Raw genomic sequence first — 17,479 nt, forward strand, 5'->3', positions numbered from 1 at the left:
AACTATGAGATTTGACATTTCGGAGACCTCACGCTACACTAGCGCCTCTAGCGGCGAATTCATTCGCGATAGCCCTCATTTGATCATTTCGTCCCCCAGAGTTACTGGTGGCGTTCTGTTCGTGCTACGACCTGCGGCCGCACGCCACCAACATATTCCAGGACGTGGTGAACGCGCTGGGCGCCTACGTGCAGAGTCTGTTCGTGGCGTCGCAGGTCAACACGGCCAACGGTCAGTGCACACCTCATCATTATCTTTATACAGGGTGGCTCATTTAGATCGGTCAGTATGGGAAAAGTCTGAAACTATAAGACATACGAACATCTGTTCTTAATAATAAGAAAAACTGCATTCATAGAATACTCTGAACGGGAATCGAACTAGGTTGTTTTGAAAAATAAAATTTACATTTATTTCTATTTGAGGATATCGATAGTTTACCTACTCGTAAAACACGATATCTAATAGAATAAATAAAATGCATTGTATTTCTTATTCTTTAATGTAAATAAAATGCATTGTATTTCGGGTCCGGGTCCGGGTTCGATTCCCGAGTTGAGTACAGGTTTTTTTTAAGTATGAATGCAGTTTTTTTGTTACTAAAATCGATAACATGGGTCCTAAGAACAGATCTTCGTATGCCTTATAGTTTCAGACTTTCCCATACTGACCGATGTAAATGAGCCACCCTGTATACGTCCTGCTGTTGGGCACAGGCACTCTCACAATGAGAGTACTTAAATTAGGAAATTTTATGTTTAGAAAGCGTTATTAGACTATTTATTTATTTATTCTATAAATGAAAGCTTGACAATGCGTGTTATCGAACATAAAAACTAATTTGAAGCTACCTTTATATATAACAGAATTGCAAATGTTTGAAAGACATACTTCTCTCTGTTAATAATAATGAGATCAAAGTGGTTATAGTAAAAAAAAGCTTGTTAAAAACTGCCTAAGGGCGGTTTCAGACTAGCGTCATTACAGGTGCGGTTTTGTTTTCTTCGCGCGTGTAAGCGCATATGCCAAAAACGACCGTATAAAATAATATTATAGGCGCAAAGGCGCAGCAAAAACACTAATTTGAAACCGCCCTATAGATATCCTAAGATTAAATCATCGAAATATACCCATAAAATCCCTTCATTATCCTTCCCAAAACTCGACCTCTGGCGGCGCGTCGCCGTAACTCTCCTCCTGGGTGACGGGCACCGTGTGGAACTGCGCCGGCGCATCGCTGGACTCGTAGTCGGAGTCGGCTGGGGCGGGCTGGGGGTGATTCGGGTGGGCGGGGTACGCGGGGGCGGGGTAGTCCGTGTCCAATAATCCTTCGTCACGACGACCGACACTGGCTAAATAGAAATCGCACCTTAGTACTTTTATGGAAAGTATAATGAATACAATCAGTCATAAATATAATTATGTACGTTACCAAGGCGTCAAAATTATCTATATACACCTTTATCCCGCTAACCATAAGGTTGGTGTTTACCTACATACATTTGACTCGATGGTTGCATAGATATTTATTTATCCTCTACTCACTACTGTACAATCAGGGAAACTGATTCACGTACCAGGGTGGAACCTTTTAATAATCATTTTCACTGTGATTTTTTTGACAAAAGTACGGGATCTCAACATTATTTCAGTAGCACAAAGGTTGCACCTTGGTGTGATTCAGTTTGTTCGACTGTACCCGGGTGGAACATTTTCATAATTAATTTTGCTATGATTTCTTCGGCAAAAGTATGGGATGTCAACATGACATTAGTAGCACAAAGGTCAAGTTCAGTTTCCTCTACTGTACACAGGGCCTTAGTCCAAGAACGCATTATGTTTAGCGCGCTGTCCCTCTTCAAAGTATTGCTTGAAAAAGAGATGGCGGGCTAAATCCGGTCAGCCGTATTGGCTCTGATGCTCTGACGTTTTGAAATTTCATCGCGACATTGTGACCAAAATCAAACCTATAACGTATTAATTTATAATATAAAATTACTGTGATACCGTGATTTGGGTGGACAAAAGGTTGTGAATTCATTTTTGGTAATTAAAATTAAATGAGGTAAGTAAAATTTATTCAAAAGGTGTGTTTTATTTTCGTTATGTCATGGTTTGTTTACTTCATGTTTAGTTTTACTTTTACTGTAAAACGAAAAGATAAAGCTATCTTATTGGTTTCTTTGAATAATAGTAAAATTATATAATTGTTCTTATATCGCTAGTAATAAATTAAATATCGTTTTCAGATCAAAATGAGTATCATTTTGAAGACCGGTTTTGTGAGTATCACTTAATATAAAACTTCAACCACAAACCGTTTTATAAGGAAAATTGTTGCTGGACATGTCCCAGATGTAGAGGAATTAAGAACAAAACAGGGACAGTGTTCAATAATTTAAACTCGCATCATAACACAAACATCTATTACTAAAATTAGGTAGTTAAAGGCTATACAAATTGCTTTGTTAATGACAGATTCATATGAGTATGACAGATGACAGAGCCAGAACTATTTCTACTTTTGGCCACCATGAGCGCTGCCATAGATTTCATCACCCCCCTAGTACTTCGCACCCTCCCAATAGTGCGCACGTAGCCTTACGGTTAGAGCGCAGTCCGGTGTCAGTGAGGTTGGTCTCAGCTATCAGCAGAGTGTACAAATCCTTGAGCGACCGACATCTCTCCATGCACATAGCCAGCGTCGCGAACCGGTTAGAAATGGTCGACGAGTGACAGCCTAGACGCTCGCTGTAAATTTAAACTCTTATTTAGGGGCTGTTTCACCATCCATTGATTAGTGTTAACTGACGGTTAAATGTGATGCCGTCTCCGTCTATTCGAACAAAACAAGTAGAGACGGCATCACATTTAATCGTCAGTTCACCATTCACCATTCTCTGATCAGTTTGGCTTCATCTCCACTTTTCAACCAGGTAGGATAGAATCAATCACGGGTCAGTTTTAACACTAATTTTGTGTCACGTTTAAAGTTTCACCCTGTATGTCATATTCTTTGACGCATGGATCCGATACGTGGTGCTTCACTTGGTGCCTTATGAATAGACACAGAGTTAAATGATATTGTAACGGATAATTCACGTCTTAAACCGAGTTTAGCTCGACATGTTTCGGGGGGTTTCGGGGGTGTGCGTGTTGCGGCAGCCACCGAGTCGCGTGCTCCTGAGAAGAAGAGCGACGAAATAGCCCGAAACATGTCCAGGTAAACTCGGTTTAACACGTGAGTTATCCGTTACAATATGAATGAATGAATGAATGAAAGATTTATTAGAAACACACAATGCAACAACATTTTTACATAAATTACTTAATATAATAGTAGGTAAGTATGTTAATGCCTATTACAGTGTTGACTGTGGTCTCTAAAAGGAGTCCACTCAGAATGTGTCGCCGCAGATAGTGCAACGACGCTGATTTTCAGTGAATCCATATGACAATCACAAAACATAAACGTAAAAAATAACCTGCAAGAGAGAAGTGAAACACAGAAAGAGCAGTGTCTAAATAACAGTATTGAGTTGAGTTTTAGTTTTAATATAAATAAATAAATGTACGAAAATACGAATACGATTATGAATGTATAAATATAAATATAAACATAAATATAAATAAATATAAATAAATAATATCATTTAATATGAGTGAGTCTCAAGGTAGTTTCATGTTCAAATAGACACAGAGTTACTCGGCGGGCTATGGCGAGGGCTACGCTCTGGGTTTCTCTATGAGATTGAATCAGAAATAAGGAGATATAGAGGAATGGGGGTCCCGGACATAGCGAAGCGAATTAGCTGAATGAAGTGGCAATGGGTGGCCGTATAGCACATAGAACTGATGGCCATTGGGGCCGAAAAGTTCTCGAATGGAGACCACGAATCGACAAACGCAGCGTAGGACGCCCACCAACGAAATGGACGGATGACCTGGTTAAAGAGCTGATGGATGCCAACCGAAGCATCTGGAGGTATAGACCCACCATAGGGTGGAGGCCTATGTCCAACAATGGACGTCCTACGGCTGATATAATGACGATGATGATGACACATTCGAATAAAGATTCGTATTTTTATTCTAATTGAACTTATAACGCTACATGCGTAAGCTTTTTAGGGTTCCGTAGCCAAGTGGTAAAAAACGGAACGGAATGTTTTCGTCATGTCTGTCCGTCTGTCTGTCCGTCCGTATGTCACAGCCACTTTTTTCCGAAACTATAAGAACTATACGGTTGAAACTTGGTAGGTGATGTATTCTGTGAACTGCATTAAGATTTTCACACAAAAATAGAAAAAAAAAACAATAAATTTTGGGGGTTCAAACCCATACGTGTGGGGTATCTATGGATAGGTCTTCAAAAATGATATTGAGGTTTCTGATTTTTTTTTTTTGTAAACTGAATAGTTTGCGCGAGAGACACTTCCAAAGTGGTAACATAAGAGAATGATAAAACTAAAAAAAATATAATGATGTACATTACCATGCAAACTTCCACCGAAATTTGGTTTAAACGAGATCTAGTAAGTAGTTTTTTAATACGTCATAAATCGTAAAGTAAAGGAAACTTATATTATGTTACGTGCTGCTACGGAACCCTTCATGGGCGAGTCCGAATCGCACTTGGCCGCTTTTTTTACAATACGCACGTGCAGTTCTGTAGATGCGCGACGTAAGTCCAGACGGGCACGACGGGCTCGGGGCACTCGCCGACCGAATACCGCCGCGTGCACCGCACCTTGTCTAGGTAGTGCTTGTACGGGTCTGAGGATCATAAAAACATACACGATGTATTATTTATTGCCTTTAGTGAGCTCTCAATAGTTCAACGCAGTTGCATAGTATCCCGTGACAAATACATATAATGTAACCGTGAATCAGTAAAAACTGTTAATAACCTAACCATAAAAAATTCATTTTTAATACAAGCTGTACTACTGTACTTGTATTGTCACCCAAACTACATTTGCATACCGAATTTCAAGTTGATGCTATTAACTGTTGAAGAGGTCCGTCCTGCGGAGACGATCCTGGCTGAACTACCAGGATGCCGCTACTAGATTATTGCATTGTCACGTGATTTACATACGTATTCCAAATTTCAAGTCAGTCTGACTACTGGAAGTTGGTCAAATTTAACTTGCAAGATTTGATTACAGACAGATAGACAACGGGACAGGTGAAACTAAATAAAAACTTGTAAAATACAGTGCATTTAACCTTTCTTCGGTAGAGGGGGCGGTAACGCTGCTAAGATTACTGAAACGAGGATAGTATAGATAAGTAATGTGAATTTCATTTTGTAAGACAGCGTCTTGAGCGTGACCAAGTAGATTTTTCCCGATGAAAAGTAACACAAACTAAATCACCTTACTATGAAATAAAACATGGATGCAAGTGGCGAGTTGCCATTCATTGTGGCGTTCTAAGGGGGAGGCCTTTGTTCAGCAGTGGACGTCTTCTGGCTGATGATGATGATGATGAAATAAAACAACAAAGAACAACACTAATTTAGTGTGTTGTTTGAAACTTTCGGACACAAACTAAACTTTAAATAAAAAAAAAACTAGGAAATTAATTAATTCCGCATTTTATTACGAGGAAACGTGCACCGATACAATGCTGATAAAGCACATGATATCTGACAAAGCACATGTCAACTCGTTTAGTTCTACAGTTAGTTTTAGATTGTTTTTCTACTTTTGTAAAAACCTATTTGTTATTTTTTGTAATTGTGTGTAAAAAAAAAGTAATAACAGTTAGACAACTCAAAATAAATATTTATATATGAGGTTGAACTACATTGTTAAACTTCTCCTTTAACCCCCGACGTTAAAAGAGGGATGTTATAACCTTGCTGCGCCACAAAATAAGTATGTAGTTTCCTGACGACATTGAAATTTTCTGACTACAATTCCATGCTAGTTTTTATGTCAATATGTTTATTTTAAAAGAAAAGTAAATGATGAAAGAAGAGGACAGGGGAAGTAATGACAGAGTAAGAGGCACGGGAAAAGAGAAGAGAGAAAGAAAGAGAGAGAGATAGGGGAGCAGTAGCTCACCATTTCTTATCTTAAAAGCTTTTTACTAACTTGCAATGTATGTTAATGTGCGAGTCAAATCTTGCAAGTTAAATTTGACCCATTTCCAGTAGTCGGATTGTCTTGAAATTTGGCATACTTACGTAAATTGCGCGACAATACAATAATCTGGTAGTGACATACTGGTAGTCCGGCCAGGATCGTCTCCGCAGGACGGAACTCTTCAACGGTTACTGGCATCGACTTGAAATTTGGTATGCAAATGTAGTTTGGGTGACAATGCAAACACATTTAACAAAAAGTACAGGCAGCAAAAAAAGTTTGTATTAAAAACGAAATTTTTACAAAAAACTTATTTTAAATTTATCTGTAATTATTTTTGTACCTACTCGAAAATGTATTGTATGTTTGATCATTTTCCTTCAGGAGCATCGGGAATTCCACAGCAGTCAGGCTTCTACTGGAAAGGAGTGTGGCTGCCGCTCTGCGTGACCTTCGAACCAGGCACCGCTAAATCTGTGTAGTAAGTATTCATCATCATCATCATCATCTACGTCCCAATGTTAGGCACATTCTATATCTTAGAATGAGAGCGCTTGGGTCGTAGTTCCCACACGGGATCAGTGCAGATTGGTAACTTAAAGTATTAACAGTCGGTAATATCTCTGCACCTCGCTGTCTGAGATACGGTCCCCACACGCTCGGGCCACCTAGTATGTTAATATTTGAATTTTATTGCTATGCAGTTATTTGGTGGTCGTTTTAAATTAAAATGCTACAATTTTTGGTGGTCTTTTTTTAGGGTTGTTAAAACTGTTGGTTTGGTGTCATTTCTATAATATTTTTTTTTGTTATAGTTTGGTTTTAATTTTACTTTAAAAATAGAAGGTACCTATAATTTCGATGGTCATTTCTTTTTTTGGTGATAGTATTCTTTGGTACGAAATGTTATAATTAATATTTGGAGATTCGTTAATCATTCTCTTCCAACAGCCTGGAGATGCTAGATCGGAGCGAAGCGCCCACCATCCAGGACGGTTATGGCATCTCCGTCGCGTACGCATGCCTCATGGAGATCATCAGATCCATCGCTATCACTGTCGAAGGGCAGGAGTACTTCCGGTCAGTGGCAGGGAAAGAAAATAATACTTACCTACTATTGATATAGTCCCAAAGTAAGCAAAGCTATGATGAGAAAAAGCGGCCAAGTGCGAGTCGGACTCGCGCACCGAGGGTTCCGTACAGTCAAGGGCATACGTAAATATCAAAGTCATAGTCAAAATATCTTTATTCAACTTATGAATGTCAAAAAAAACTACCACCGGTTCGGAAAAACCTCTGTCGAGAAGAATCCGGCAAGAAACTCAACGAGGTATATTTTTTAAACAGATTTACATTTATATATGTACGGGCCATTTATAGGGGCCAACCATAAAGTAAGTCACACCAATTTTGGCCATTTTGCCCCCTCCCCCTGTTGGAACTTTTTGGTGTTATGTAAACCTAGTTATAAAGCTTTGTTTCTTCTAGTTGTGACAAAGTCACTCATTATTCTTTTGCTTGTCGCGTAGCACGTTATTTTTGAATACATTTTCTTTTCTTCAGTTTAAAGCTTGTTTTACCTAAAACTATACAATATCTATCACCCCCTTGGCACACCTATTGCTACGAAAATTGCAATTACTTAATTCCTGTGTCACAAACCCTTGGTCCGCCCCTCCTAAAATGGATGAACAATTAATAGAGATTTTACATGAGTACGTTAATTTCCAGATTACAAGAAATGTATGCGGATATCCAAAATGAAGGCGAAGAGAAAGAAATCAATTCAAATAAAAATAGCAATCATGAAAAAGGTAATTAATTTATCAATTACTAGCTGTTGCCCACGACTTTGTATGTTATGAAGGAACTGTACAATTTTCCGAGATAAAAACTGTCCTATTTTTTCCTCAATATTCATTTATTCAGACAACAAAATACAGTGTTAGTATTTTTATAACAACTAAGTTAGTATAAATATTCGTTTATAGATCATTTATGCCTTTCTCAGATTCTTAAACATTTCCGTGTCAAATTTCTTTACAATCGGTCGAGTATTTTAAAGCGTGAAAGCGTAGGTAACAAACAAACATACATTTATATTTACATTGTTAATGAGACTTTTTAAGAGGATATTCTGTTTTTTTTCTTCAGAGGTGAAGACTGAAACCAGAGAGATTACGAATGATGTGCACAGCGAGAAGGCGGATCAGAACTCAAATGTGGTCGAAGATATAATCGAGGATGTGGAGGAAAAAGAAAGACAGCTGAGGTTACAGGTAAATTAGTCGTTTTAGAAATCGCTCGTTTAAAATTCTGGAATGTTTCAGGGTATTATTGGGTTAGTTTGAATGACATAAACGCCCCTGTAAAGGTTTTTCGTTGAATTTTTTGACTTGAAAGTGTATTCGCGCCTACGAGTATCGCATTCACTGCTACCTGACTTCCACAAGTGCCACCGACGCACATGTGCGTTCAAAATGTATGAATCAGTATGACAGCGGCACTGGGCGAAGTTCCGAAAACGCATATGTGCGTCGGTGGCAGTGAATGCGGTATCACTCAGGACTCTTTGAACATCGATCAATACGTATATGGAAACATTTTTTTAATGTTATATTTTAACGAGGCTTTAGGGTACCAAATGTGACTATGTATGCCTCATGAGGAACTTCATATACATGTGATACTCTCCCTCGTAGAATCAGCATCGCATCTTCTGAAAGTGGACGACTAAGAATCACATTTACACCTCCTACCAGGAAACATGTTAACTACAATTAAAAAGTCTTGCATGAGTAAATGTTCAGAACAACTAGAGCTTAAGGGGATCCATGCCCCAATGACCTTCGATCTGAACCTTAGTTTTATAATTATTTTTGTAGCTTATTATATTAACAACAACGGCTTTAAGCAATATAGTATCCCATATTTACTTCAAAGTTCATTGTTTTCGAGATAATTGTCATCAAAGTTGAACAATTTTAGGCCAAAAAACTGGTTTTCTGGGCATAACTTTTGTGTCAATTAGTTTCAAAAGAAAACCCTCGACCAGTTTTTAGAGACGTCAAAGACAAACCCAAATATATAGATTTCGTATATGTTAGATCTTTCATGTCAATAGAGATACGAAATAAGTGTTTTTTCAGACAATGTTTAAAAAAATCATACAAAATTAAGTATTCATTTTTTTTTTTCAAAATCCGGTAAACAAAAATGGGGATAAAAGATTGGAGAACCGATAGCCGTTTGACTTATAATTCTATCTGTAATGCAAAAGTAGGAGATACGATTGAAAACTTGTCAAAAATCGATGAAAACCTCGGGTAGCCCCTTAAGACAATCCAAAGCAAAGACATGTGCTAGAATGTGTATGTGGACACCAGGGCTGACTGTGTTTTTGTTGCAGCTCCTCAAGTCTTCGTGGTGCGGGCTGGTGTGGGGGCTGTCGGTCCTGGCCGAAGCCAGTATCGGCGAGCTCGAGAACATACTCCGGGCCATACAGACCCTGGCGAGGGTCAGCGGGAAGGTGAGTCATCCAACGAGTTAGTTAGTTATAAGTTGATACGAGTAGCTTAGTGGTTTGATCTACGGCCTCTCGAGCGGAAGATTGTGTGGTTCAAACTCAGGCTCGCACCATTGAGTTTTTCGAAAATCATTTGCCTGGCAATTCGCGTGGGAACTCCCAAGCCCACTTATTTTGAGAGGAGGCCTGTGCCCAGCTGTGGGACTGAAATTGTCAGCAAATTCCATTTTATTGTTTACCTCTAGTTGAAAATATCAATATTTTTACAAGCTTTTCTGTAACTCGCCCTTTTTATTTATTTATTTTTTTGTTTGGGTCAAATCTTAGAAGCTAAATTTGACCCACTTCCAGTGGACCGATTGACTTGAAATTTGGCATACTTATGTAAATCTGGTGACAATGCAATAATCTGGTAGTGAAATTCTGGTAGACCGGCCAGGATCGTCTCTGCAGAATGGAACTCCTCACCGGTTAATGGCATCGACTTGAAATTTGGTACAGAAATGTAACTTGGATGACAATGCAAGTACATATTAAATATAATGACCCATACATATACATATACATATTAAATATGATGAATTTAATATGAGTGAGTCTCACGGTAGTTTCATGTTCAGAAATGCAAGTACAGTCAACAAAAAGTACAGTCAGTAAAAAAAGCTTGTACTTATTAAAAATTTAATTTTTAACAAAAACTTATTTGATTGGCATTAAGTTTTAAATGCTGATAACCAAAATGTGAGGTGGGTGTTACCAGGTGGGGCACACGGTGGGGCGGGACGCCTGCATCAGCGCGCTGTGCCGCGCGGCGCTGCCGGCGCAGTACTGCGTGCCGGCGCTGGGCGCACTGCCGTGCCCCTGGCGGCGCGAGCCCGCCGCGCCCGAGCCCGACCACCGCCACCAGGTGGTCTGGGTGGGCACGCCGCTGCCCGCCGCCCAGCCCGCAGGTACACGCTGGGCGCACTGCCGTGCCCCTGGCGGCGCGAGCCCGCCGCGCCCGAGCCCGACCACCGCCACCAGGTGGTCTGGGTGGGCACGCCGCTGCCCGCCGCCCAGCCCGCAGGTACACGCTGGGCGCACTGCCGTGCCCTGGCGGCGCGAGCCCGCCGCGCCCGAGCCCGACCACCGCCACCAGGTGGTCTGGGTGGGCACGCCGCTGCCCGCCGCCCAGCCCGCAGGTACACGCTGGGCGCACTGCCGTGCCCCTGGCGGCGCGAGCCCGCCGCGCCCGAGCCCGACCACCGCCACCAGGTGGTCTGGGTGGGCACGCCGCTGCCCGCCGCCCAGCCCGCAGGTACACGCTGGGCGCACTGCCGTGCCCCTGGCGGCGCGAGCCCGCCGCGCCCGAGCCCGACCACCGCCACCAGGTGGTCTGGGTGGGCACGCCGCTGCCCGCCGCCCAGCCGCAGGTACACGCTGGGCGCACTGCCGTGCCCCTGGCGGCGCGAGCCCGCCGCGCCCGAGCCCGACCACCGCCACCAGGTGGTCTGGGTGGGCACGCCGCTGCCCGCCGCCCAGCCCGCAGGTACACGCTGGGCGCACTGCCGTGCCCCTGGCGGCGCGAGCCCGCCGCGCCCGAGCCCGACCACCGCCACCAGGTGGTCTGGGTGGGCACGCCGCTGCCCGCCGCCCAGCCCGCAGGTACACGCTGGGCGCACTGCCGTGCCCCTGGCGGCGCGAGCCCGCCGCGCCCGAGCCCGACCACCGCCACCAGGTGGTCTGGGTGGGCACGCCGCTGCCCGCCGCCCAGCCCGCAGGTACACGCTGGGCGCACTGCCGTGCCCCTGGCGGCGCGAGCCCGCCGCGCCCGAGCCCGACCACCGCCACCAGGTGGTCTGGGTGGGGACGCCGCTGCCCGCCGCCCAGCCCGCAGGTACACGCTGGGCGCACTGCCGTGCCCCTGGCGGCGCGAGCCCGCCGCGCCCGAGCCCGACCACCGCCACCAGGTGGTCTGGGTGGGCACGCCGCTGCCCGCCGCCCAGCCCGCAGGTACACGCTGGGCGCACTGCCGTGCCCCTGGCTAGTGCTAGTGGCAACAACGACAGACACAGAGTTTCTGATAAAATTATCAGAAGGCATGCAGTGACAAATACAATGATATCCCTGACCTCGACCACGACTTAACCTAATGTTAGTACCGGTGATAATCTTTGACCTCTGCGGCATCTTTGACTAATTGTGGACGCGTTCTCTTCAGGCCAGCAGCAGTCGTTCGTGATGGTGACGTCCCGGCACGTGACGGCGATGAAAGCGCTGCTGTGCGCGGCGCAGAGAGACGGCGACAGCATCCAGCAGGCCTGGCTGCCCGTGCTCACCACGCTGCAGCACCTGGTAACTCTTGCGCGATCAACAGTCACCAGCACTGGTGTGGTGTGGCCCGGGCCGAGATAGCGAACGAACCTGTATTTACCCAATTTCGACGCTGAACTCTTGGCTGATCACGGGTTTTATGAGGTGTAATGGATGTAATGGGCAGTTGACTAGTACGGTCGAGAAAACTGATTCACGACCAGGGTGGAACCTTTTCATAACCAATTTAGGTAGGTAGATAGGAACTTTAATCTTCATAACAAAAAACATCGCTCTATAACACGATCTTTATAAAAACAAAACAATAAACTGTAAAAAGAAAAAAAATGTAAACAATAAAAATTTAAAATGTTAATATAGCAAAACGAAAAGTTACAAAACAGACAGAGATACCACATTGTATACAGGGAGACATGAAATGAAGATACATTGCTGACTCAGCGTAATTTCGCTATAATTTCTTTGGCAAATGTATGGGATGTCAACAGGATATTAGTAGTCTAAAAGTACCACACTGGTACATCATTCAGTTTCGACGCACAACGATGCGCGACAAAGTTTTTTTGATAACTGTTTTTAATTTTTCATGGTTCACACTGCAAAAAGTAAAGTATTTATTCCTTTTTCCTCTATAAAGTCTTAGTTCCATGAGAATTTCGCAAAATCTGTTCTTATTCCTTGTCTACACAATAAAAAAACATTTAATCTGTAAGCGGGCCGCAAAGGGCTTTTTTTACATGTTACTTTCAACGTTTTTGTCAATAATTTTAGGTGTGGATCCTGGGTCTGAAGCCTTCTACCGGCGGCAGTATGAAGGCGTCCCGCGCAAGCGCAGACGCGAACGCCGTGATGAGCACATCCGCTGTCATGGCCGACCTGCCCGGTAAGTCCTATACTCCAATTTTTTGAAGTTTTGTTGTCAATTTCTTAACCTGTGTTTTTAATGTGTAACTCCCGCATCGACATAATCGCATTCACAAAAGATATGGCAAATGCCATAATGCACACACACACACACACTAAAAACTCACAAATCTTTGTTATATAAAGACTTTGTATTTAATAGTCGAGGTATGCCCGATTGTTTCGTGCCAATCTTTGGCTCCTTTTCAAGGAGAGCTCAAAGTCTACTGTGAACTGAGCGCCAGTGCAAGAGCAAGAGCTACTCGCTAAAGTCTCGTCCACACTATCCACTTGCGCAGTAGACAAAACCGTTTTCCAGCTCGGGGGTATTGGTGGATTAGCTCGAAAGATGTCGAGCATACCTCGACTAAAATAATATGTGAGTGACCAGTCTTTGATAATAATTACTTCTGTGTCTTACTGTTGTTTTAATTCAATCAAAGGTAAAGATTTTTGTCAAAATTACGCTAAAGTTTTAGTGCGTGTTGTTCTTCGTTGTTATTGTTAGTATGTATGTTATTTTTTTATTTGCGCATATTGTATTTAGGGGTTATTTGTAGAAACTAGATCAAATAAGGCTGCGACTACACCGCTGTTTAAAAAACGGTGACTGTACGGAATCCCAGTGACACATCGTATACGCACCGTTTTTATTGCATGCTCTCCACACCGCTTCTTAAAATACGCAAACGGTGCGGAATCGCAGTAACGTGCCGTAAACGTCAGGATTTTACCGCACGCTCTCTATGAGAAGTTCACGCCGTTTGCGTATTTTGAGCAGTGGTGTGGAGGGCATGCGATAAAAACGGTGCGCATACGATGCGTCACTGCGATTCCGTACCGTCACCGTTTTTTAAGAAGCGGTGTGGCCGCTCCTTTAGAAGGTTTTTTGAATTATTTTTCTTCTTAGTCGTTTTTTTTTTAAGAATATGACAATAATTTAAATAAAAGTGAATTTAACCCTCATGTACGAGTATCGTGTGTCTTGCACGAATATCGATGTCACTAATATTTTATTTTCAGCCGAAATGACTCGAAAATGTAATGCAGGGGCCATATATACATTTTACTACGTTTCATATACAAAATCTATAAAAAAAATATTGTGTTGGTGGTGTCAAACACCCTATTGTTGGTTATGGGCATTGAATGGTACGGTGAAAAGGTCGAAGACCATCAGTCCCTGTCTTCCCCCTATGGAATAAGTGACAAAATGTATGAATGGCCTCTTCCATCAACGTAAGCTCGCGGCACAGTGTAGTCCGTATGTATGTCCACATTCACATTTTACAGGTCAGCAAGTTCCGGTGGCCGAGTCACTCGGAGTCATGAGTGGTATACACACATACTATGTATTGGTTTATGTGTATCCATTTGAAATGTAAACATACGGGGTTTTACTTTGCGGAAAGGCGTTACTTTGCGGAGGTCCATATCAATGAACTAAAAGAATTTCTTTGCTCACCCGCGACCTTATGATAGCCAAGTTTATGCAAAATATGCGTGTTCAGTCAGTTCCTCCACATCACACAAAGCACACACAAATCACACAAACCCATGGGTGGTGATAGATGCATCTATCACCACCACCGCACTTTTGTCACACGTTTCACACGTTTTTGAGATATTGACCTTTGAAGTGACAAAGTCGGGGGTTGTCCTACTTTTTGTTGGTAAGGTTAGGTTATTTTCTCTAAATCCAATAATTGTTCAGTTTTTTTTATAAAACAATCCTAAGTTAACCTATAGTTTTCTATAAGATGACCATTTAAAAATTTCAGAAAAATTTAAGATTTCAATAGGAAGAATAAATAATGATAAACGATGATTCAAGGGCGGATCCACCGTTGTGGGCACGATGAGCATGCACACAACCCTAATGGACCTAATGAACCTTTTTTTAGGGTCGGTTCCGCGCCTGTGATTCGCACAAACATTACAGTATGACTAGCGAAAAGTATGCGAACTTTGGTGCTCACGCGTTGGCAATAAGGCCTCAGATTTTAAAACGATCAATTTGTTTCCCTTTTACCATGAATGTCCGTATGGTAAAGGTTTCGAATGGATACACGCGTAGGGATTGCTGGCTTGTGTCCGTCACGCGCACTGGGATGGAGCTTGCTGGCCTCACTGTTTTGTTTTTGCGCACTTTGTATTGTCCCCGGGAAATACGAATTATAAGTATACTGGGATAACTTTTTTTTGTATTCGACTGGATGGCCAACGAGAAAGTGGGTCTCCTGATGGTAAGAGATCACAACCGCCCATAAACATCTGCAACACCGGGGGTATTGCAGATGCGTTGCCAACCTAGAGGCCTAAGATGGGATACCTCAAGTGCCAGTAATTTCACCGGCTGTCAAATTTGCGATTCTAGTACAGAGAAAGCTTTAAAATTGTACAGAAATGGCGAAATATCAAATATTTTGCTCACTATTTTTTTATGTGTTTATTTTTTATAGGAGTACGGTTAATGTACGCATATTTATTTACCCGGAATGTACGACACTAATGTACGACCTTATTATTCGTCATCGTCGTCATGTAGGGACACAGCGTAGTCAGCTCATATACGAGTGCAAGTGCACTAGAATATGTGCTGACACAGTGCTAACGCTCCTGGAACCGGGGACGCGGCGGGGGGAGCACGCCGCGAGCTTTAGTTAGTAGTTACCAACTATATCAAGGTCAATCTTTTCCTTTGAAGAATGCCAGTACTCATATAGAACCCGCAAGTAGCCGTAGGACGTGCACTGTTGAATATAGGCCTCCTCGGAGAAACCCAGTTGCTTCGGTTTAAAGCGGCCTGCATCCATCGTGAACACGCGGCTTTATTATCTATCCATCTCGTTGGTGGACGTCCTACACTGCGCTTGCCGATCCACGGTCTCCATTCGAGAACTTTTCGGCCCCGATGGCTATCTGTTTCCCGTGCTATATGGCCTGGCCTTTGTCAATGAGGGCTACCGCTTTCGCCCTCACTAGTTGGCGCCACTGTAGACAAAGGTCCTGCCTGAAGTATAGTGGTTATAGTTTGTTATTACGGGCGTGAAAACAAAATTTACATTTAAATCATGTTTAATACATTAAAACCGTGTCATAAAAATATCGAGCATGCCACAGTGTTGCGGAGTTTATTCAAAAAAAAGGGAGGACAAAGGTTTCCGAAAGACAAAACTGTCTCAAAACACAGACATTCAGTGCCCTGTAACGCATATTTGCCATAATTAATTTCAGATAATGCAAAATATTCACAAAATTATTCTAATTGTAAATAAATCCGCGTAGCTCACCCAAAAACAGTGACATTTGTCATTTTGGAGACCTCTCGCTACACTGGCGCCTCTAGCGGCGAATTTATACGCGATAGCCCTCATTCAACGAGCATTGATAATTCATGCTCTTACGCAGTATTCCATAAAAGGGCACGAATTATCAGGTCATTCATTATTCTCAAACATTCCGGGCCGACATATTCGGTCGTACATTAACCGCACCCTTTTATAGCGCAGCTTCTTCATGTATATGTTACTTGTATTGTCTATGATTTGTATGTACACGCTCTGCACTAATGCTATTTAATTTAATATTTGAAATTGCGTTTGGTTTGGTTCTGTTCCGGATATAAAAAACTGACCGAAAATATATCAAAATATATAAAGGGCTCTTTCGAGATCCTATACATTTATTTATACAGAGTAATTGTTTTATTAAATGAAGATCAATTAAAGAAAATTAAGTTCAATTAAAACTTATTTTGATATAATTTTATTTCGACCGAATCTGAATTAGTACTTAATCAGAAACAAAGGGTTTTTAGAGGTTATTTTTAATTTGATAACCTATCTTAAAAGTTCGTTTTTAAACCAATTTTTGACGAGTAACGTAACTTGAGTATTACATCGTCACCGAAGCTACATGAGCGAAACTTCAAAATAATCGAGTCTTGGGATTTGGATAAACGTCTAGTAGCACGTTAATTTACACTGTTAGCTAGAAGTGAAGATAATACAAGGATTCTCCTTATTATAAAGTCGGTTAAACCTTTTTGTCTTTCTATATTAAAATTTTAAGTCAACAGCTTTTCAACGATAGCAAGTATTGCTAGAAAGGCACAAGTCGAAGGCAAAAGAACTTTTGTCTGAGATCTTCATTGAATACAATAATTACTCGCCCGGTCAGACTGTACCCTCCGCCTCATAACAACCAACACGGAACCCTAATTCCAGCTTTGTCAGCGATGCTGTCAGGCGTGTTTGAATCTTCAAAGAACCTGGATGACGTCGCGTTGCATCATCTTATTGATGCGCTTTGCAAGCTCAGCAACGAAGCCATGGAACTGGCGTACTCCAACAGGGTAAGTCAATGATGATCATTCATCACCCCAGCATATAATATGTGTATGTTTTTTATATATAAGAGAGGGAAAACGAGCATGCGGGTCACCACTGCCCATGGACACCTGTCAACACGAGGGGTGTCACAGGTGCGTTGCCGGCCCTTTGAGAGACTGACGATTTTCGTCCCACTGCTGGGCACAGGCCTCCTCTCAAAATGGGCCCAGTGCGGATTGGGATGATGAACATTAATATATTTAAAAAAATTAAGAAGGTCCATGATGACTTAACTTAATTTTACCCTA

General features: G+C 42.3%; 1 protein-coding gene across 1 annotated transcript in view; it reads left to right on the top strand.

Annotated features, from left to right (window-relative positions):
* mon2 (Mon2 homolog, regulator of endosome-to-Golgi trafficking) overlaps nt 1-17,479 on the top strand; it is a 49,420-nt gene that overhangs the window by 7,436 nt on the left and 24,505 nt on the right. Inside the window, exons 10-20 of the mRNA XM_074102906.1 lie at nt 100-231; nt 6,480-6,576; nt 7,047-7,175; nt 7,827-7,909; nt 8,250-8,374; nt 9,505-9,624; nt 10,382-10,571; nt 11,822-11,955; nt 12,706-12,817; nt 14,131-14,172; nt 17,067-17,194. Coding sequence (XP_073959007.1) covers nt 100-231; nt 6,480-6,576; nt 7,047-7,175; nt 7,827-7,909; nt 8,250-8,374; nt 9,505-9,624; nt 10,382-10,571; nt 11,822-11,955; nt 12,706-12,817; nt 14,131-14,172; nt 17,067-17,194 — 1,292 coding nt within the window. The remainder of the gene's footprint in view (nt 1-99; nt 232-6,479; nt 6,577-7,046; nt 7,176-7,826; nt 7,910-8,249; nt 8,375-9,504; nt 9,625-10,381; nt 10,572-11,821; nt 11,956-12,705; nt 12,818-14,130; nt 14,173-17,066; nt 17,195-17,479) is intronic.

Source organism: Choristoneura fumiferana, chromosome 19 (assembly GCF_025370935.1).
Source record: "Choristoneura fumiferana chromosome 19, NRCan_CFum_1, whole genome shotgun sequence".
NCBI lineage: Eukaryota > Metazoa > Arthropoda > Insecta > Lepidoptera > Tortricidae > Choristoneura > Choristoneura fumiferana.